The sequence below is a fragment of the Xiphophorus hellerii genome, chromosome 13 (assembly GCF_003331165.1).
Source record: "Xiphophorus hellerii strain 12219 chromosome 13, Xiphophorus_hellerii-4.1, whole genome shotgun sequence".
Lineage (NCBI taxonomy): Eukaryota > Metazoa > Chordata > Actinopteri > Cyprinodontiformes > Poeciliidae > Xiphophorus > Xiphophorus hellerii.
In genome coordinates, this window is record NC_045684.1 from 25,191,118 (window position 1) to 25,213,523 (window position 22,406).

General features: G+C 39.2%; 1 protein-coding gene across 2 annotated transcripts in view; it reads right to left on the bottom strand.

Annotated features, from left to right (window-relative positions):
- ctdp1 (CTD (carboxy-terminal domain, RNA polymerase II, polypeptide A) phosphatase, subunit 1) overlaps window positions 1–22,406 on the bottom strand; it is an 85,729-nt gene that overhangs the window by 30,483 nt on the left and 32,840 nt on the right. Inside the window, exon 12 of one of the 2 annotated variants that reach the window (XM_032580925.1) lies at window positions 15,063–15,289. The exons of the other annotated variant lie outside the window; for it this stretch is intronic. Within the exon in view, the coding sequence (XP_032436816.1) occupies window positions 15,063–15,289 (227 nt within the window). The remainder of the gene's footprint in view (window positions 1–15,062; window positions 15,290–22,406) is intronic. 2 annotated transcript variants of the gene reach the window in all.

The window sequence follows — 22,406 nt, forward strand, 5'->3', positions numbered from 1 at the left end:
GTAGGATCCCTTTGAACAGGCCAGTTCAGGACTTTTCAAGTGAGACTCGATGAACAAAATAGAATTCACTTTTCTTTATAATGAGAGAGAGAGAAGAGAGTTACTCAGACGTTTCAGACGTGAACTCTTTAGGAAACAGTGTGGATTTCATCTTTCTAATTGTGACAAATTGTCCAACATTAGCAGCGGTTTTACACTAATGAATTCTACCTGTGAAGAAATGGAGACCACACTGAATGTTGATGGAAAGAATGGGGGCGGGGGTGACAAATGCATCTTGGGAAGAGGAAGAGAGCGGTTATTCTGGTTAAAGTCAGAGCAGAAATATTACTTCCACACTGAGTGCCGTTCATCAAGGTGAGCTGCGTTCCTCGCCATCATCTCCGTTTTCTCACTTCCACTGCAGTTTATTTATAAACCCAACAAAGTGCAAGCGTTGCACTTCTACCCGGAGTCCTGTTACGTTATAAAGCTTACGGAGCGGGTTTTATATAGGCCACAGTCCAGCGTTTATGACACTGTTCAAACATCACAACTTAAATGATTCATGCTTCATCGAGGAGCTACAGACTGTAATGATTTAGCGGAATTGGCAGTTTAATAAAGGGATTTCTAAAACAAAGCTGACAACACCTGAAAAAAAAAAATAGAAGTGGCGCTTAGTTGTTACTAAAACACTAAATACTAAAACAACAGAAAATTTATGAGTTCCACAAATGACACTATTAATCTGTTATGCTATTTATTATCCCAAATAAAAAAATGTTGGGGAAACATTGGCCATTGTTTTCTTGCTTTCATTTGCTGTCATCATAAGAAGAAAATCAAACATCCTGTGGATAAAGTATTTAATAGACTAACACTTTTTGGACCAACAAAATGGAAAACATTCCAGCCTAAATGTTGCAAATGTGTTGCTAAAGCAGCAGTATGAAACTTTAAAAAACATCTTTTTTTATACATTTCCTAAATCTAGTGATGCAAAGCTAATGCTTTTAGGATCCGCTTTCTAAAGACATTTACTCAAAGAAAAGTTTAAAAAGTTTTCCTTTAAAAATCTGAATCTTCCCCCAGATTATGTTTGCTAAGCTGAACTGAAGGAGAGACATATTTGAGTGGAGGAGGAAACCAGAAACGAATGGCTCAGTGCACTCGAGAAAATGAAAAGCCACAACTTGGAGTACAATCATCTACGTGGAAAACATTATGCATCTAGACACAACTTACCCAGAACTTAAATAGTGACTTTACTGTATTTGTAACACCACTTCCAGAACACCACGTTTAGATCGACTCGCGTTAATGTAGCCACTCAGATCGATGGTCGTTAAAAGTCTTCTGCAAAGAAAAACGGGCTTCCATAATAACGTGAAACTTCCAGAGTGGCTCTCACTGACGCGGTACTTAGGATCTGCTTCCTAAAGAAATGTACTCAAAGACACAGCAGCAACCTAAGTTTACAGAGCAGAATTAAATATTAATGTTAGAATAATTAAGTTTTGTTATCATTCTTACATAAGTAGTTACCAGTTTGCTTTACATTCATAGGTTTAGTATTCACACCCCAGAGAGGAGGAATTTGTTAAATTGTGTGAAAGACAAAACTTGCTTTTTCCCTAAACCTTGAAGGTGGAGCTGCTTCTTATCCTGTGATACTCCTTAAACTTCATGTGTGTAGAATGTAGTTCTTCCTTGTTTCAGAATAGCCATTCTTTGATTTATCACTCTCCCACATTTCACTCTCGACTCCCTTCTTTTCTCCTGCTTAATAAGAAGACAGGCTCTGCTGAAGGGAGTCAGAACGCATGGTAAACACCTTGGAGAAGTGGTTTGCTGTGTCTTCTCATTCTGCAGAAGCTTGGCTGAAAACTCATAAACGTTGTCTGTGGTTCTCTTTTTATGTAGGTTTGAGAAATACCTATCGATTAATAATGGCCATTACTGGGAAATAACTTCTCCGTTATAATCCAAACAAGTTTGGATTATATATATATATATATATATATATATATATATATATATATATATATATATATATATATATATATGTATATATATATATATATATATATATAAAAGGAGGATGTAAAAGCTACATGAAAGACTTTGTGCTGAAACTCTTCATTGTTACGTAAGGGACAGTGAATGGCTGACGGGTTGAAATGTATTACAAATGTCTCCTCTCATCTGCCATCACAGGTGACATACTACAGTACGTCGGCCCAAAATATACAATAAATATAACTTTGTCAATGTTTTGCTAATGTCAAAGAGACATACCTCTTCCTGTCGTCTTCTTTGTCGTTTCTGCCAGTAGTAGCAGAAACGACACTTTTGTGCGATGCGACAGAAGTGTTTCCGTCACGGTTCTGTGGAACACGCTATTTTCTATACGGCCAAAAAAAATCCCCCACATTGTCCCAGCGCCAAAACTTTTTTATCAAAAATGCTGTGTTTCCATTAAGCTCATTTATATTCATATTTCCTATTTGCACAATTACAGTATATGGTCAGCTAGTGAGAACATCAGCAGAAGCAAGCAAACCGCAGAGTCATTGTGCTCTTCTAAAGCAGAGAATGCATGTTTAATTATAGGAGGCCTTCAAAGAGGCTTAGCAAACATCCTGAAGGTCCGTCTGTGCGTTTGTAATGATCTACAGCTGAAATTATTCACTATAATAGATTCTTAACATCAGATTTACTAACAGATAAGTGCTGCAATGCTGATTCCAATATCTTCAAGCTAACATGAGAGCAAACAGAGGCCAGGAGGTGTTAAATAAGCTTTAAAATGTAAGAAAAGTAAGCTCCTTTGAGCTTCTTATCACTCAAAGGAGTCAAAACTCATTTCAGAAGACTTATCATCCACTGACATGCAACGAGATGAAATGTTTGATGAGAGAGAAAGCACACAGATTGGAGGGCAACACACCGAGGGAAAACGAACTTGATTCTTTGGTCTGAGGCGTTTTTGTTTTTAAACTTCTGTGTTTCATTCATGTTTAATCAGCTTTCCGACTGTAGTGACCCTTTGAAATCAGACAATGTGAGCACCCAGAGGGAAGACATGACTTAATGCTCCGCTGCACCTCTGCAGATCTGAGCTGTGATTAACGACGCAGGACGCCATTTAACCACTAAATTATCAATTTAACGATGACTGAACTTCATCTGAGGCTTACGCCGAGGTTGCACATTCAGATGGAGAGGATTAAATGTGCTAATTATGAGGATTCACATTAACACCTAAAGCGTTATAAATTCTGGCACTGGTCTATTGATTTCAGCACAAACAGTTCAAGTGAAACTAAGAGAGAATTACCGCATTGGTCTGTGTGCAAGCAAAACATAATGCTAATCCAAACACTGAAAAGTTCATACCAGCGCAGCATTAGCATTAGCATTAGCATGACTCTGGAGAACTTGACTGCAAACTAAAGAAGGCAATTCAGCCATTTACAGTTGACAGCAGAAGTTTACTTACAGCATATGAAAATGTTTTTTTTTTTCTTCTCACTGTCTGAAAATAATCACACAGCATTCTGGGGGATGTAGGCAGAGAAAAGGCTTTAAGTCTCCCATGGCCAGCTGAGCAAAGTTGATGTCATCAACCAACTCACTAGCTGGTTGATGACACCATCAACCAGCTAGCTTACCAACTTATTTTTTTAAGCTAGCAATTAGCACAGCACTCTAGTGTTTTGCTACCATGGCTTAAATTTTGTTAAAATGTAAAAAATGGCGGTGGGGAATGAAGGGAGAAAATGAGAGAAAACAGGAAAGATCAAATTTATCGTCTTAGATATAATTATCCATATGGACTGATATGAAACATTTATATCATTATATGTTTTCCAGCCATTACTAGGTGTTTAAAGCGTAAAATAAATCAATCAAAAAGTTTCAGTTATGTAAGTAAAACTATAAAATTTCAATTATTTAAAATTGAGGATCATTTGCCTTTTCACTCAGTGTTCAGATCATCTTTTTTTATCAGAGAGTCAATGACCAACTACTTTTATTAATTGCAAAAATAATCTTTTGATGTGTCTGAGGGCTCCAGAGTGAGTTATATCCCCATACATATATATATATCCCCAGAGGACAATGTGACAAAAAAGGCCAGAACAGACAAGTTGTGCAAACCTTCAAAAACCTGATACAGCAACAACAAATAAAGCCAGCAGCCCAGGAGAACCGAGGTCCGGAAGATTTTCCAAATATTAGCTCCTCCAAAGACGAAACGCATTTCAAATTTCACACTTTGCTGTCTGACAACCTTAATGGAAAACTTTACAACCCGCTTGCCTCCGTCCGTCTCCTCCGTCCTGACGACGTTGTAATAACATGCTCACTTGAGCCAGCAAGTTTCACACTTTCATTTTCACGCAGAGAAAAACAAAACGCTCTCCAGAGGAACACGGTACGGGGAGACAAAAGGGGAGAGGCTGGGCGCATGAGTGATTCTACAACACCTAAAGAGACAGGAAATTAAAAAGCGAGGAGGATTGATAGCACACGTGTGAAAGTGCAACAAACTGATCTGAGGTTGGGACTAAAAAAAATGGAAGACGACGGAAAAAATTCAGCAGTCAACGGAGGAAGCAATTGATGAAAAAAAAAATTACAATATTTTACCATCTTACACATCTGGTTCAAATCCCATCTTGTGAACACAATCTTACCTTGTTATTGGAAAACATTCATACTTCCTCATGGGCCACATACCCGATCGACTGTCCAATCAGGCTATCTGCTTGTTAGGAGCAGGGAGTGCTTAATTCCATTGAACAAGTAACTGCGCTATTTGACATGTCAAAAACAAGCCCACTTAATGGAAACAAGCCAAATTTAAAAGAAAACAACTTTAGCTGTTTAGGTTAGTTTATTTTGCAAAACAGCGGGGAGAAAAATCTGGAATATTTTACATTTACACTGAAATCAGTGAAACTATATGAACATTTATTCCCTCCAGCCCTCCAAAAAAATATGAAAACAAAAATCATCTGGCTCCTTATTCCTTATTTTTAAACAGGCATATATAATGGCGTTGCCTTCCTTCAACCTTCTCTGGTCTCACGCTGACGCCAATTTTCACACTGCGCTGCTAAAAAATCAGCAGAGACAACAACATCTTCTGAGATTGTGTGCCTGAATCCCAGGATGGGTTTTAAACGATGGGGGCAGCAGCGGCTTTGGTGAAAAACAGGATGTAATTTCAGCTGTGATAAGCAGTCAGGAGTGTTTGAAAAATGATTCACCTATAACGCCGGGCTTAAAAAAAACCCGGTGACCGGGGGCAGCTAATATTAAAATTTCCTCATCTCCTTTTAATAAAATCCAATCTGACAAGGTCCATGGAGAGAAGGAAAAAAATGATCCATCTCTCAACTAGTTGGCTCAGTAAACTCCAAAAGCAGACTGGAGAACTCATGAGATTGGTCTAATTTGTTGGTGAAGTTGCAGGAGATGAGACTCTCCACTAGAAAACCCGGCCTGGCAACAGTCTGCAATGTTCTAATATCTTTTAGATAGATCTAAAATTGCAATCTACATAATTTTAGATCCATCTTAAATTAAGTAAAGCCGCAGAGTAAAAACATGAGCAATCCCATGTTTATGTCGGGGAAAAATGTGAACAAAAGACAGATTTATCCAAGACCAGTTCACTGGAGACACCTGAAAACACTAATGCCTTCAGTTGAGCTAAATGCTGAAATTAACCAAGTAAAAAAAAAAAAAAATCTGAGTAAAACTGTCAGGATAGGATTTTGGCTCCCATGTAAGCAGCTTGGAGCCTTCAGGCTCTGCAACACCAATGTCTGAAGCTGCTGCTGCCCTCTAAAGACCTGGCATGGTGTTGTTTCAAAAGCCCGGTGCCATTTAAAAGGTCTGAAAAGTAACAATCAGCAAAAAAACAAAAATGTGTGCTAAACGATCAAACATTTTCATCTTACACCTGCATCGATCCAAATGCTCAACCGAGGTCTGTGTGTTAGCAACAGGTTGAAGGAAACCATTTATGCAACTTATGAACTCTTCATTTTTCATCACCTTAGATCAGTCTCTCTCAAACTGTGGTCCATGCGTGCCCCCTAGTGGTTCGCGAGGTACTGCATGTAAACAACCGTTTATTTGACGTTACCTGAGCTAAAAGTAAGACGCTACATTTAGCTTACCAAAGGATTTTGGTAAGCTAAATAATGATAATGATGGAAAACTGGCTTAAAGTCAGGTCACTCAAAAGAAAAGCTGCAGATACCGGTGGCAAGAAAACAATTTCAGGATATTATCAGAGGAACCTAAGTTATAGCTGCTACAACTATAATTATAGCGATTGGATTCCTTTGAGCGGCTCTATGCGTTGAGCAGTAGGAACAGCTCCAGTTAGTAAGAACTGTTCTTGGTATTGGTCCTCAGGCTGAAAAAGTTTGAGAAACACTGCCTTACAGCCACAAACATTGATTAATTATAGTGAAAATTCATACAATAGAAAAGTCTTTCTCAACAAGATCGGAGGAATTCATGTGTGAACATTTCTCTGGGTGAGTTGGAGAACTCTTGTTTGTAGAACACTATTATGATACACATCATGCCACCAGGGAGCAGGGAGCGGCGCTGCGCCCCACGCTGACTAACTGCATCTCAACACCTTATTTACGTCAGGATTTCTTCAGGCTGAAAGAAAGTTTTGTGTCTGCCAAAGCAACTCTACTCTATTTTTTTTTATTATGCTTCTAAATTACAAGTAGAAGTAAAGAACTAACTTCTTTTTTGATTTCCATTTGTTCTCAATCACTGAAAAGCCCAAAATCCACACTTTCAGAATCTGTAAATAACTCAAAGTAGATTTGGTCATGGTTTTGTCATGGCCAGTTAAATTACCAAACAGCACCACCGTTCTCATTAGGATGAACAAATAAGTGAGTTAAGAGAATAATATTTTCATTTTAAGTTGTATATATTAAAATGTCGCGTTATTTCCAGGGCAGTTTCCAGTTAGTTGAGTGTTTGTTAAATGCTAAATGGTCCTCAGCCTGGAAAAGTTTGAAACACTGCAGTAGAACAACTCTTGAATCAGCTGTAATGGAGAACATGGCAGTTATAGGTAATGTAAAAACAGGAAGATAAAAAAAGGCCACATATAGCAGATTTTGGTTTGTAAATTTAGAAACTACCCTGATGACTTCAATTTCAACCAATGGAGCAATATTTACAGATATGCTTTTCTCACAAGTCCCAGCAGCATAAACTGTGTAACAGAGCTGCAACGTTTCAACAAGCTAAGAGTAAAAAAAAAAAATAATAAGGTAAAAAGAAATCTTCGGAGAATTCTGTCCATCTAAGCAAACATGCAACACAGAATGGAAAGAGAGAAGCATCTCAACAGCTTGTGAACAAATTCAAGCAGTTGAGTTCGAACCAAATGCCTCAGCAGTCGGTGCTCGGCTCATGTGCTCTTCGATACATCAAACTAGGATGATGAAACCGAAGTGAAATGGTGGCTTCAATGAGTGCAGTTTTACTTTATATGCCCCATAATGTGCGAGCATTCAGCCCATTTAATAAAAGTCCTGTCAGGTTTGAATGAGGAAAAAAAAAAAGGAGTGTGAATATAAATGGCAGCTGAGTAAAAATTATTTTTTTTTGTATCCCCTCCTTTTTAAGCAGATGGCTGAAGCCAGCTGAAAATGTAACAAACTCTATGGAAACGATTTGAACTAAATATGTTTTTATGGTATCTGGCTACCAAACCTGTATCTGCCATGAAGGTTTTAAGGGAAACAAGCCAGCCATGCCCTCACTGTTACAGTTCCAACATTTGATTTGAAGAATGCCAGAGGTCTAAATGAAACCCACAACCTTAAAAACACAATGTCTTTTGATCTAAATACTCAATATTTGAACATGTTTATAACTGAATGATATAAAATCAGTTTGTTTCCTTTTCCCTATCTCAGAATTTTATGGATTTAATGCAACAATTATAAAAAGCTTCACCTGCCAATTCCAATTTTGGCCAAAGCAGATTATTGTTTATCAGAAAAGTTGCTAAAAATAGCGACAAAAGTTGCTATGTTGGCAACAGTGGGGGTGACTATTATTAACTGCGCATGTACAGAAATGACCTGGTGGGCAGGTTTGTCAGTGAGATTTCCATCATGGCAGAGCAAAATGTGACAGTGGATTTTCTGACCTTAATGAAGTTAGAAAAGATTGATGAATAAGAACAGTTTGACGTGTATCGGCCGATTATCGAGCTCAAAGAAAATGAAAGAAACTAAGATTTACAACACAAACTAACCATTTTGAAGGAGTTCACATTTCTTTGTAGTAAGGTATTTCCAAGAAATACCTTGAAACTCAAATAATTGAAATACATTCATATATGATTATCTGAAAATCTTGCATTGGCCTTCATTCTCAATTGTTCTGGTTTTGGTCCCCATTAGGACCAGCTGGATCATCAAAATTGACATATTTTGACCCAATATCAAACCAAAAACTTCCCAGTGGTATATAATAGTTATTGGAGTAACAAAATTACATTTCTTTATGGTAAACGATTGGTAAAATAATCAAACAAACCCTTAAAACAATCAATTGTCAAAGTTGGTACAAAATTTCTCCCTGCTAAACAAAGTCTCACCCCAGAGGGAAGCAGTTTATGTTCGAAGGGTATGAAAGGAACCAAACTGCCAGGGTAAGAAATGATAAAATGAACAGGTAGCCATAGAGAAACAAAGTCATGAAATACTAGTCAAAAGTTTCTAGGCCCTATGAGAACTAATAAGCAAAGACAATGGATGGATGGGTGGAAGTTTGGCCAACCAACAATTTCACCAATGGTCATCCTAAATTTGCAACTGAATATACAGCATCACACCCAAATTAGATGTGTAATTTCTCTAAATATTTCAGTGTGAGCTTATGAAGATGAATTCATTTTGCAGCGTTTCACACATCATTAACCACAGGTACCAATAAATGTGGAGGATTCCACATCCAAGGTTTTAAAGACACAGACAGACCCGATATGAAGACAGGAAGTTCAAGGCAGCCCAGGCTGAGCCGGTTCAAGGTTAGTTTTGATTGGAAAAAAGTTGAACAGACTTGGCGTTTTTTGCACCGCATTTAATTACAGGAGACAGTAATGGAAGTGTTTATGCTCAAAGCACATTAGCTGCGACTCTGCCATGCATCATAGTGAATTCCTAAATGCACTCAGTGTGTTTAGAAGTCATTCAGAGACTTGGCTCTTGCAGCAGCGCGCAGGACAAGTGCAGGATGCACTTTAAAAGCACTTTATGCTTGACTTTAGATTATGCCTTAAATGTTTATTAGGAGAAATACAAAGTGTATTAGCGGTGAACCCACTTAAACGTTGTCACTGTTCTGCAGAGGAAATGGACAACAGCTTAGTACGTGTTAATGCAAATGGATTCATTAAGCGCTTTAGCGGCAGACTCTCAGGTAAAACCAGACATTGTTACTAACCAGGCTGGGCATCCTGCTCTACAAAAAGCGCACACAGGGCTGGACATTTATCTCTGTGTTCACTGTTAACTTTTTAGAGGAAATCTTACATTTCACCCACTTAAAAAGTAACATCCGTTTAACCCAGTGAATCTGTATTGTTTAAAGAACGGCTAAAGGGAGAATAGCTACATTGACATTATTACAGTTGTTTTTTGCTTTTCGGTAGAATGGAGAGCTTTGTTATCAGATTCAATTAAGGTTGGAGATTTCCCCTCAATTGGTTAACACAAACTACCTAAGTGCTACCAGACAGCGCCAACAACACTTTGGTGTGGAAGTTACTACAAAGAGAAGCTTAGGTGTTTTTAGTATGTATTGGTGCACTTCTGTTACAATTTTGCACCAATCTTTGTTGAAAAAAAAACACAATTTTGCAATATTGTGATGTTTCCATTATACAAGAAATACAATTTAAATCGAATGTGAATAAGTTTGTTTACGTGGTAAGTCATTAAAAAAAACATGCTGCGTCATCCTCCTCCTACCACTTTCTGTCATCTTCTTTGTCTTTTTCGGCAGAAGTGACATCGAGTTGCTGCTCATGCGACTCGTGTGATGCAGAAAAAAAGTGGTTTCATTGCAGTTTTGCAAAATTCACCAATTTCGAATCAGTCGAAAAACCACAACCTCCTAGCGCCAAAACCTACTGGGGAATGTTTGTCAGAAATCGCTGTGTTTCCATTGAGCACATTTATTTCCGTAATTTCAGTTTGTGTGATTTTACGGTCAATGGAAACGCAGCTTATGAGGCGTTGAAACCTGAAGTCAGAGAAAGCATCAAATATGTAGGTGCTTTGGCTTCAGACTATTTCAGTAAACTGCTTTTTCCTGTTGAAGAGTCCCGTGATGTCTGTCAAGGAACATGATGGATCAGGTAATATTGACAGTATTACAGGATTCTTCCTCCTAAGGTACAAATCTTCTTACTCCACAGGGGAAAAAAACACTAAGAAACTGATATTTTTAGCAGTGCTAACCGCTAATATTGGACGTTACAACAGAATAAAATGTCGACTTCATAATCATATCATCCTTCCTTAAAAAAAAATCAAACCTTTAAACATGGATTGTGTCATTTATAGTTCTTAAAGAGAAATAGTAAGTAGGTTGAAGACTTTCTTCCACTGTAGCACTAAATTTCTCATCAGTGAGACGAATTTACAAAGTGAATTTAATGCTGGCCATTAGCGTCGTTTTGCCATCAGCGGCGTAAACCGAATGCCTCCGGCGTGTTGGCGGTTGGACGGGCAGCAGTGAGAAAAGAGCAGTGGAAACCAGCGCTCCGTTTTCCCCTGCGGCTGGTCCCGGCAGAACCTGAATGGTGGCGAGAACAAAACGGAGACATTCACATCGCCGTGGTCTCTTAGCAACAGATGTGAGCTCTGTTTTGTAGCAAATAAAAGGAAGCGATCGAGCCGGGCATGGAGACCGACAGAATGGTGACCATTAGGGCCGGCTGGAGGTCTGAGGCAGAAAGGAGCCGAATGTGGATGCATGGAGAGACGTTCAACTGACTCTTTGACGGCTCACTGGACACCGGGCCGACGGGACAGCTCCGTGTGTCAGAGTCCATTTAAATTAGCGACTTCTGGGAGTTTCTTTTGCCTCTAGTTTAAGTTCAAAATTCTGTTTAGCCAGCAGGAAACAAAGTACTTTTTGGCATTAAGTGAGACTGTCAGATGAGAGTTTAAGTGTTTTATTTGACAATAATATAATGAAGACATGACACTGGCCAGCAACGGTATGCAAGCCTTTTGCAATAATCAATTAATCAAATAATAAATTAAAATGATTATGACAATTTCTAATCCGGTGATTAATATTTTTTGAAGGGCAAGTTTGTTTACAGAGACCTCACAATACATTTTGTTTATGGTTTCGGTTATGTGTTGTTTGGTTTATTCCGTTTGGTTTATTGTTTTTGGTGGTTGTGTTTTTATTTTGGATATTAAATGTTCTACATAACAGTGAACTTTGTTAATCTTAGAGCGAACTCGCATATTCCACAATCAATACATTTCTTGAAAATGGTCTCAAAATGACAATATTATTGTTTATCGCAATAATTATTGGGACAATTTATCATCCAGCAAAACTTATTAACGTGACAGGCTTCTACTTAGATTGAAAGTAAATCATTATAATCTAACTTCAGCTGGTGTTTATTGACAGCTGAATTTATATTGCGTAATCCAAACCTTACAACAATTTTGGAAAGTTATTGTCTAAACATCAAGTTTCTACAATCAGAACATTCCAGGCTTAGCAGGGGGTTTAGCTCTGGTTCATATGATGAGCCCATGACACCGGTGTATTTCTATACAGAACCCAAACACCCACCCGCCAATTTGTGTCTGCGCCGCTATCCCCAAATCAGATTCACACCTCTCCCCCGGTCTGTCAGGGCGTTTAATCAAGAGCTGCTCCTCTCTGTCTCCGAGCAGTCCGGAGGCGGACTTCCAGAGAGTTCAAATAGCATGTAAACAACACTGTGGACGGTGCATCTCAGGCCCGAGTCATTAGCCACAGCCAAAGGTGCCAGACCAGGTGATGTGTGACATGTCTGAACTACCTTGGATACTGAACCACAGCTAGCAGACAGAGTTCTCAGTGTCAATGTGAAGAAAGAACGAAAGAAAGAAAGAAAGAACAGTTGCATTTGAGGTTTTGTTAGTTCAGGCCGGTGAAGCTGAAACTCGGAAGTCACGAGTTGAAAAGGTGTGATGTGAAGACTAACCTCTACTTCTACAGCTCCAGTTGGAGATTGTTTGCGATATGCAGTTGTAACGATGACGCACAAATACCTACCGAAATTTTTTTTTGCACAGCGCTGGTACGCACAAATACTGCAACAAAGCCGACAGACTCGGAGCGGTCACTAAAGTCTGTCATTTAAGAAAAGCCAAGGACTCTTATTGAGCTACAGTGATGATGGAGAGTGAAAGAATTACCGAACCAAAGGTTTGGCAGTATTTTTTTTCCCAACATTTAACTTAGTTACTCACCGGAAACAACTTAAAGTCAATTGGAAACACAGCTGGTACTGGAAAGAAATTAGCTAAGGTCCTACTTCAACTGCCTGTAGTCACATTTAACCTGCATGAAATGCCATAAACTGCTTGTGTGTTGGAAGGGGAATCAATTTCACATCAGTTCAAAAGGCTAATAGAAAGACTGACATGTAAACAAAGGATATATCTATATGTTTTAGATTGTCCCGGTTATTTTAAAATAATTTTTCCTATTAATTACAGTTTCTATTTATTTAAGTTGATGAAATTTCAGTTTTTGTTATTTTGTTAGTTTAAGTTAATCATAATAAGGTTCACTTTACACCTGATTGTGTCAACTGCAGGGGATGGAGAGTATACAGTTAGTCAGTGCAGGTTTTTCTCAACATTTTGGTAAAAATCTTTAATTTATAAAATCAAATATTCCTTCCATCTTCAAAGTTAATTTAATCAAACAGACATCAGAACAACAAATGGAGAGACTACATCCAAGAAAGAAGTATCACAATTAGACATGGGTTTAATTGGGCACATGGGCACAATTAGACGTGTTGCTTAAGTTTTTAAAAAGTTCACAATGTTTCTAGGTTAAAAAGACCTATTAATGAATGTTGCTGTATAGTGTGAAACAATGAAATTACATCTATAGTCTAGTTTTTTACATTTTGATTTATATCCGGGGGTGAAGACAATCTTTTCAAGCCGCTTAAGTTTCCAAGAGACACAATTAGGTGTTTAAAAAATAGTATTATCTTAAAACTAGATCTAATTCAACTACTCATCTGGTGATGTAAAAAAAAACATAAACCACAATTTCCTCAGGAATTATTATTATTATTATTATTATAAAATGATAAATTTATGTGTCCTCATAAATTTGTCCTCAGGACTATATTTTGTCTTCATGAACAGATGAGGACAAGACAGAGCCGACTCACGTACACCCTTCTGTGTCTTTTTTATGACAATATTTGGTTATTGCTGATGTAATTTTGAGAACAGCCAATACAAACAATCGGGGGAAAATTAATCAAATTTGGTTCAATAAGTACACATAGTTACCTTTAACAAGCTAGGTTGGATCATTTTCATTTTTACCATGGTAAAACACAAGCTGATCATTCAGTGAGAATATAAAACTGGCTCAAGATTGTTCAAGAAGTTTTAATATCTCCTGGTGTGACATTTTGCTACACCCCTAAAAAAAACATAAAACGGGCAAACTCCTACCCCTCTAGTCAAAGTTACAGCAGTACAGCTTTACAAAAACCATTCAGTGCTGTCCGTCACCGAGGAGTTTTTAAATTTAAGAGAAAAGATCTCTCTCTTGCTCAGAACGCAGCAGAGACGGCGAAAATCATCTGCTGTGGCAGACTGACGGCCCGGCCTGTCCTTCAGCAACAGGAGATTCTCATAATTATGTTCTGAAATCTTCAAATGCCTGCTGTCTGTTTAGAATTAGTCTCCATGGCAACAGACCAGACCGTCTGGCTGCGGCACAGACACGCTGATGAAGTGGTGCGTTATGATAATTGTCACTTACCGAGACGATGGACCTGGAAACATGCAGCCGATTTGGAAGGTGGGCACACAATGAGCCATGTTTTACCCCCCTGCCCACCGCCCAGCGGGGGGTCTGTGGTGAGCGTCAACATCAGCTACGACAGTGTGTGACCGGAAGCTACTGATTAATTTTATTCCCGAGTTTCTGCAGGTTTCGCCAACTCAAATTTAAGACTATTAAAGACCTTTTAAAAAAATAATTAGGAATGAAATTTAAGACCTGTAGCACGACAGAAATGTACAAAAGAAAATCGCATATCTGCGACAGACTGGCGACCTGTCCAGGGTGACCCCGCCTCTCACCTGGAATATTAGCTGGAGACAGGCACCAGCACCCCTCCTGACCCCACTAGGGACAAAGGTACACAGAAAATGGATGGATGGATGGATAGATGAAAATTGCATATTTTATACAGTGGAAGTGAAAAGCTTCTTTGCATAGAATGGATGTAGCATCATACGGGTCGGCAACAGAAGTGAGCTAAAGGCAAAGACAAACCAACTGGCAATAAGTTTACACTTATCACTGATGAGCGCAAAAAAGCTAGCTAGCTATAAGGGTTTATTGGAAGTCAGTTAGCGGTAGCCTCAACCACTTCCACGTCACAGAAACTAATGAAGATGTCTGCGTGTGACTTGGTCTTTTACCTGGCAGAAAAGTCCCACGGAAAAAATAAACTATATAGTATATTCTAGGTTAAATAGTCCAGCCACAATAAAATTTAAGACCTGTGATTAACATATTTAAGGCAAACTTACATATTTTCTCATGAATTTAATACATTTTAAGGCCTTAGCTTTAGATACATGAATTTAAGACTTTTTAAGCATGCCTGGACACCCTCCATTTAATCTCTGAACATGTTTTACTGGATAACAACTGTTGGTTTAAGACACTATAAGATCCAGTTTGGCGAGGACAACTGGCACATAACATTTGTTCCTCACCTTGGGACATTCTCTGACAAACTGGAGTCACTGGGAGGTGTGGTCTGAAGTCTTTCCTCCACTCCGTCTGACTTAGAGGGGGGCCCTGATGTTGTCAACTCTCCAGCTTCTGGCTGCTGCTGCTGTTGCTCCTCCTCCTCTTCCTCAGCAATATCCTCGTTGCCCGGCTTCTCCTTCCCTCGACCCTCGCTGTCGTTGTCGCTCTCCTCTCCTAAAATGTCGTCCACCTGAATTGGGTTTGGTTTTGGAGGGGGAGCTTTTGTTTAGTTTGGGTTTTTTCGCAGACCTTAGTAACACCAGCATTAACACATTGAACACAAATCTCGACTCTGTCTTCTGTTTTCTACAACCCCGATGTAACTAAATAACTCAACTAGTCTGAGATGTGTCTTGTGAACTCTTGAAGTTCGGGGACCCACGATACTGTGGCTGAAACAGGTGTGTCATTTCTTTTTGGAATGATGCTCGCCACATATCCAGTAAATCAGCAGTACAAAAGGTGTGTGTAGGTTATTTGGCAGGATTAACGAGAGCAAAGAAGATATACATTGGACCACCACTTATGGGCGGTTCAGAATTTGTGGATTTGTCTGTGGAACGCAACTCCAAACTGTTTGAAAAAAACTTTTTTCATTCACCTAATTTTTCGTAGGGCACATCTGAAATACATTGAAGGAAAATCCAGCTTAGAAAGTTGAGAAACTTCAACACAACATGTTGGCTGCCGTTTCCAAAGTGGCCAATCCAGGACATCATTGTATTTTCAACGGAAAATCTGCTGATGCTAGCTTCTGTGGTTGTGCCAAGATGGTTTCCACTGTGTGTATTAATGCATATTAAGGTATATTTGGTATTTGAACTATTAAACTAGGCAGCTATAGTCATCTCTTAGAAGGGTCTCAAACGATTGCGGATTACAGCTATAAATAGGCGGCGGTGGACTCTTTTGCTTCGTACATTGTGTCAGGACAAAAGAAACATCTGTGATACTTTTAGGGCCAGGGCCTTAACTTTGAGGGTTTTTTTATGCAATTAATTGCATTTTATATATACTGTACAGTGCTGCTTGAAAGTTTGTGAACCACCCGAACATGGTCATTGTTTTCTAAAGAAAAATTATTATAATCATGTGACATGAACATCCAAATCTCAAATTGTAAAGCAGACCTTCCAAATAAGGGAAACAAAGAAAAAAATATACATGTTTTCATTATTTATTCAACAAAAGTATTTTATCTGTCAAAAACCAGCAAATCTGACAAGTGCAAAAGTATGTGAACTCTTTCAGTTAGTACCTTGTGGCTCCTCCTTTTGCAGCCATTACTTCAACTAGACGTCTTCTGTAACCACAAACGAGTGTCTCACATCTGCTTTTTGGGATTTTTGTCCACTCCTCCTTGTAGAACTCTGCCAGTTGAGTGAGGTTGGCGGGACATCTGGCATGTACTGCCCGTTTCAGATCTTGCCACAGCATTTCTATAGGATTGAGATCCGGACTTTGACTGGGCCAATCCAGAGTGCGAATCTTCTTTCTCTTAACCCATTCTTTGGTACTTTTGCTGGAATGCTTTGGGTCGTTGTCTTGTTGCATAATCCATTTCCGTCCCAGCTTCAACTCCCTGACTGATGGCAGGAGATTCTGGTCAAGAATTTGTTGATAGTCCTGCGAATTGATGGTTCCCTGTATTATATGGAGTCGTCCAGGTCCGGAGGCAGAAAAGCAGGCCCAGACTTTCACATTTCCACCACCATGCTTCACTGTTGAGAGGACGTTCTTTTCTTTAAATGCAGTGTTTGCTTTTCTCCAAACATGGCGCCTGTGATTATGGCCAAATAATTCAATTTTGGACTCATCTGTCCAGAGAATGGACTTCCAGAAAGCCTCTGGTTTATCCAAGTGCTCTCTGGCAAAGTTTAAACGGGCAGCTTTGTTCTTTCTTGAGAGCAGAGACTTCCTCATAGCAACTCTCCCATGAATGCCATGTCTATTGATATTTCGCCTGATTGTAGACGCATGCACATTTATCCCAGATGCTGACAGAGAGGTCTGCAACTCTTTGGAGGTGATGCGTGGGTTGGCCTTTACCTGCATTATTATTTTTCTGGTGCTTCTTTGTGTGAGTTTTGACGGCCGTCCACTTCTGGGCAGAGTTGCGGTGATGCCTAGTGCCCTCCATTTGTAAATGATTTGTCTCACAGTGGATGGATGAAGCTGGAATCTTTTGGAGATGGTCTTATAGCTTTACCCAGACTGATGGGCTGTTACCACCTTCTTCCTGATGTCCTCAGATGTCTCCTTTCCTCTCGGCATTGTTGATCTGGTCTTTATGCCTTGACACAACAGTGGTTTGGCTGGTTTCCTCCCCCTTTTAACCAGTGCACGTCAAAACCTTTCCCAAAGATGTCTCATTTGATTGGTCTGCTTAACTGATTACTCGAGCACTCAAATGTGTTTCACCTGAGTCTTTTACCTGATTGTCTTTACCAGTGCAGCTGTGGTTCATTTACTTTTGCAGATGCTCTGATTCCATGTTTCATTTAGTCTGCTTGCAATTCACACATTTCCCTCAAAACAAGCAAATGGAATCAATGAACATAAACCTGACATCTTGTATACAAAAACTAGTAATGAGAAAATAAGAAAATCATGGTTAAAAAAATAAAAATCTAAACTACTCAACTAGTTCACAAACTTTCAAGCAGCAGTATATATATATACACACACACAAAAATCAAATATTTCCGGTACACTCGTAAATCTGAAGCATATGCGATATCCGCAAACAGCAATGGACGACAAAGCCTCCTCTCTTGGCCCATTGCTGGGTTAATTTTTGCTTCAAAAAGTGATCTGGTTAGACGCTGGAAAATACTATTTGTGTGTTCAAGTAAAGCCTAAAGGAGTTAGCCTATCAGTAAAGCTATTTAAGCATAAAATAGCATCTCCATGCTAAACATGTTGCAGGAGAACAGAGGTCAACACTAATGTCCACCTCCACATTTCTAATGGAAAGAATTTTTCTCAGAGTTCCTGGAATGATCCGGGGTTCCTGAAACAATGGAAAGCTGAGTAGGTATAGTAACAATTTGCACCAATCTGATGGCTGAATAACCTAAAGGACAGATTAAAGCAAATATCTCCATTGTTGAACTAATGTGTAGTCACTAATTTAGCAACAAGGGGTTTTAAATTGAGAATATTGCTCGGTTTGTCTATATATGGTTTTTGATTAAAATGTGTGATTAATTACAGTACCTGTAATTAACCCGATTAAAAATTATAATCGAGTCCCACCACTAAATATCTTCTAAAAGTCATTTGTGCTAAAATAAATAAATAAATAAAAAATAATAATCTGCACAGAACACAATTAATCAACTCAAAAGGAAAAATCTAGACAATTTCTAAAGCTGATGATTATTGATCCGTTCAAACGGGTTAGCCTCTTGACAGCTTTCGGATCAATATCAACGGGTATAACCCATTTCTTTTAAAATATTGACTCGTTTCAATCATTTTGTCTTTGGTCAAAACAGAGATGAATGAAGAGGGACGAACGTTTCTGGCTCCGCGCCAGGCTCATTGCAGCCACACGCTGCCGTGTCGATGATAGGAGGGATGCAATGTAAGCTAATCCATACAGGAACAAAGAAAAAAAAATACACTTGTCTTTGTTCTCTTCTCCAGCTTTGCTTGGATTTGATTGAGGCCGACCTTGTAGGCGTCTGGCACGTTACAGGCTACAGATCCAAGCAAAAGAGGAAAATGAGTTTGGTTAGTTTCCAGAATAATATCAATTCACCGTTTCAGCTTCTCGTCTTTTTGTCAGGCTAAAACGGTTCCATTTCTTTGACATTTTCGCCACCACCATGTCCTGCAGTTAGAAGCCGAAAAGAGTCAGAGATGTAACCTCAGTTGCTCTTGCAGTTATTGACCCACTTTCTGCTATGACTGGGTTCAGACACACGCCCTGACATTTTATTACAATTTTTTTTTTTTACTCTCTGGGCCACAAAAATGGGTCTAATTCAAAATAGAACCAGCACTGAATCCCACACATTGGATATATTTTCTAAAGCATGGGAATGACCGACTGACTGAATGTAGTGTGAAGCTCTTTAGCAGGGGTGGGCAATCCTGGTCCTCGAGGGCCGGTGTCCTGCAACTCTTAGATGTCTCCCTGGTCCAACACACCTGAATCCAACAGCTGAATCACCTCCTAAGTGCAGTCAAGTTCTCCAGAGTCCTGCTAACGACCTCATTATTTGACTCAGGTGTGTTGAAGTAGAGATGCATCTAAAAGTTGCAGGACACCGGCCCTCGAGGACCAGGAGTGCCCACCCCTGCTCTTTAGGGTCCTCTGGACTTGATAAAGCGCTGTACAAATACATTCAGAATTGGGTTTGTTGGATAATCAACAAAACATTGTTCTGAATATCCGCATAGCTTTTTTTTTTTTTTTTTAATCGCCCCGCAAGGGGTCTTTTTGTGGGCTCTAGTGTCCCTTTTTTCAAAGTAGGCTGACAGGAAAGGGGGAAGGAGAGGGGGGAAGACATGCGGTAAACGTCGTTGGGTCCGGGAGTCGAACCCGCGACAGCCGCGTCGAGGCTACGTTTTGCCTGAATGTGGGTCGCGCTAACCCCTCCGCCACCACGGCACGCCCCGCATAGCTTTTTTTTTTTCTCTTTTTATCAAACTGCAGACCGGCAGTTTTAATTTGGTTGGCAAGCAAGGTCTTTCTTCTCACATTTGTGTCATAAATACGTTGTTTTCAGTGCCAACCTGATGATGTGTCCTGAAAACCCGTAGTAGTCAAAGACGGAAAAGTTTTTAGCGGCTAGAAAGTTCGCCTAAGTCTCTGCCTTGCATTTGAAAAGGTCTATAGAGATGCTTAAGATTAGCACTTATTTCCTTGCACCGTTAAAGTAAACATTATCTCTCCCCATAATATCAACAAATACAATGTAATGTCTGCAGAGATCTTTTAACAGAAAAAAGTCAAGGACCGTAAGGCAGTGAAATTGGGATTGGCAATCTGGTTTTGGAATCAGAAGTTATGGGAAATCGGCTTGCGGTGGACAAAGTTTGATCAAGGACAAAGTTTGGTCAAGGACCAGCATTAACGTTGCTGAAAGCAATAACAATGTTCAACAGTTCTTTCATGCACCGTCTTTGTTGGTTTGACTGGACCTGAACTTGCTTGTGATAAAAGCGTAACACGACCTTTCACGTGTCATTATTTGCACATTTCATTCAAGTCAACATTTTACTATGGGTCTCTGATGCTCTGACTCTTGTACTTTAAGTTGCTCAGTAGCTGTGTTTCCATTACACATGCGTGCAAAAATGTATCGATATCCCGCTAATGTTGAAAAAGCACAACTTCACTATTGTGTTTCCATTAATTAAGAAATGAAATTAAAATCGCACATGGAAAAATTTGTTAATGCTTTAAGACATTCAAAAACATGACCATTCGACTACTTCCTGTTGTCTTCTTCATGGTTTGCACCAGTGGCAACATGAAGAAGACATCACAGGAGTCATGTGACTCTTGTGATGCGAAAAAAGCTTCCATTGCAGTTTCCAAAAAACAGAACAAAAAAAACCCTAATCCTACTGCAAAAACTGTTTATAGAAGGAAAAAAACCCATTTTTTTCAAAATTGGCTTGTTTCCATTGAGCAAATCTTTCCCCCCGAAATGTTCAATTCCACAATTATATGGTCAACTGAAATGCAGCTGGAGATGGTTGAGGTCTGAACAAAGAGAAAACTAAGACTGAAAAATAAACATGTTGTTTTGAAGAGAGCAGCAGATTAATAGCCCATAATATTTATTTAGGCAACGTAGGAACACTGAAATTAATTCTTTTTTTAAGGTCTTTTGGGGTATCACTCTTCCGACTCTGATGAAGACACAGATGGCGTTGAGAAGTTTGTACAACAAAAGCTGAAAAGTGATCAGTGAGCACCAGCCCCTTCTGTATTTACCAGATTAGAGTTTTAATCTAGAGTTTAAAAGCTTCTGCTGTTCTTTGTAAAGCATTTGTGAATAGCAATTTTGAGATGTGCTACAAATGATCAATTTTGTGCCCTTTCTAATGCAACACTTCCCATTTATCTTGGCTTTGGACAAACTCCAACAGTGAACTGGCATCTAGTCCTTAAGTATTCAGGTTCTTTGAGGATAAAACCCAAATTTAAATGCAACAAAAAAAAAATCTATTAAGCTGATAGTCTACGCATTCAGAAAAGATCTCGTTTTTCTCTTACAGGTACCTTCAAGACAACATAATTAACTACACAGCCGGTGAAGCACGCTCTGTCTGTGGTTACTAGTCTTTAAAAACAAATTAATCTATTAATCTCCACAAACAATGAAGCAAACCTCTAGCAGAATCATTTGTCCTTGCTACAATCAAAGGCCAAACACAAGAGAAACTAAAACCTGTTAAAGCAAAGTATGTCATGCCCTCAAAGCAGCTTGAAGGCAGGCTTTTCATCTTGAGACTGAAAGCTCTAATGTCAGGAGTGATTCCAGGACACAGAAGCTACTTTAGGCCCACGATTGTGGCAGAGATCTTTTTTTAAACTACCCGGCGGCTCACTGAGTCTATCTACAGGTGGAGAGCAGAGTTAGATGGAACTGATATTTGTTTGCGGTCAGAAGGTCCATCACTGCCTTTGAGTTTGAGCCAAGAAGCTTTGCGATTCAGACGAGGCTGAACGGCTGTTGTCTGACTCAATCGGGTCTTTGTTTTCGATATTTCCTCGAATGCCTTACAGCCGGAAAATTTCAAATGAGAAACGCAAGTTCACCCAACCAGATTGGTGACGACCCCGTATCGGCTGACTAGCGACGTGTGTAGCAATTAAAGACCATCTGTGTGGCAAATGACCAGGGGATTTAAGGCAAAGAGCACACAGACACCACATCACATAATTGGCAAATTCTAATTCCGAAAGTAAATTTGCTTAATAGAAACACGGCGATTTTGTAAAAAAAAAAAAAAAAAAAAGAAAAAAAAAAGTTTTTTCCATGAAACGTTTTTGTGCTAGGATAAGTTGTTTTTTCCAGCCATATTAGCGTATTTTGCAAAACTGCGACTGGAACACTTGTTTTTGTATCACGAGTCAAAAGATCAACAACCAGATGCTACTATTGGAAGAAAAGACAAAGACGACGACAGAAAGTGGTGGACGATGATTGTGCGGCATGTTTTTTTTTTTTTATGACTTATCGTGTGAGTAAACTTATTTACGTGTGATTTTAATTGCGCTTCTGATTTAATGGGAACACCACAACAGTGAAATTGTGTGGGTCTTTTTCGACATTAGCGGA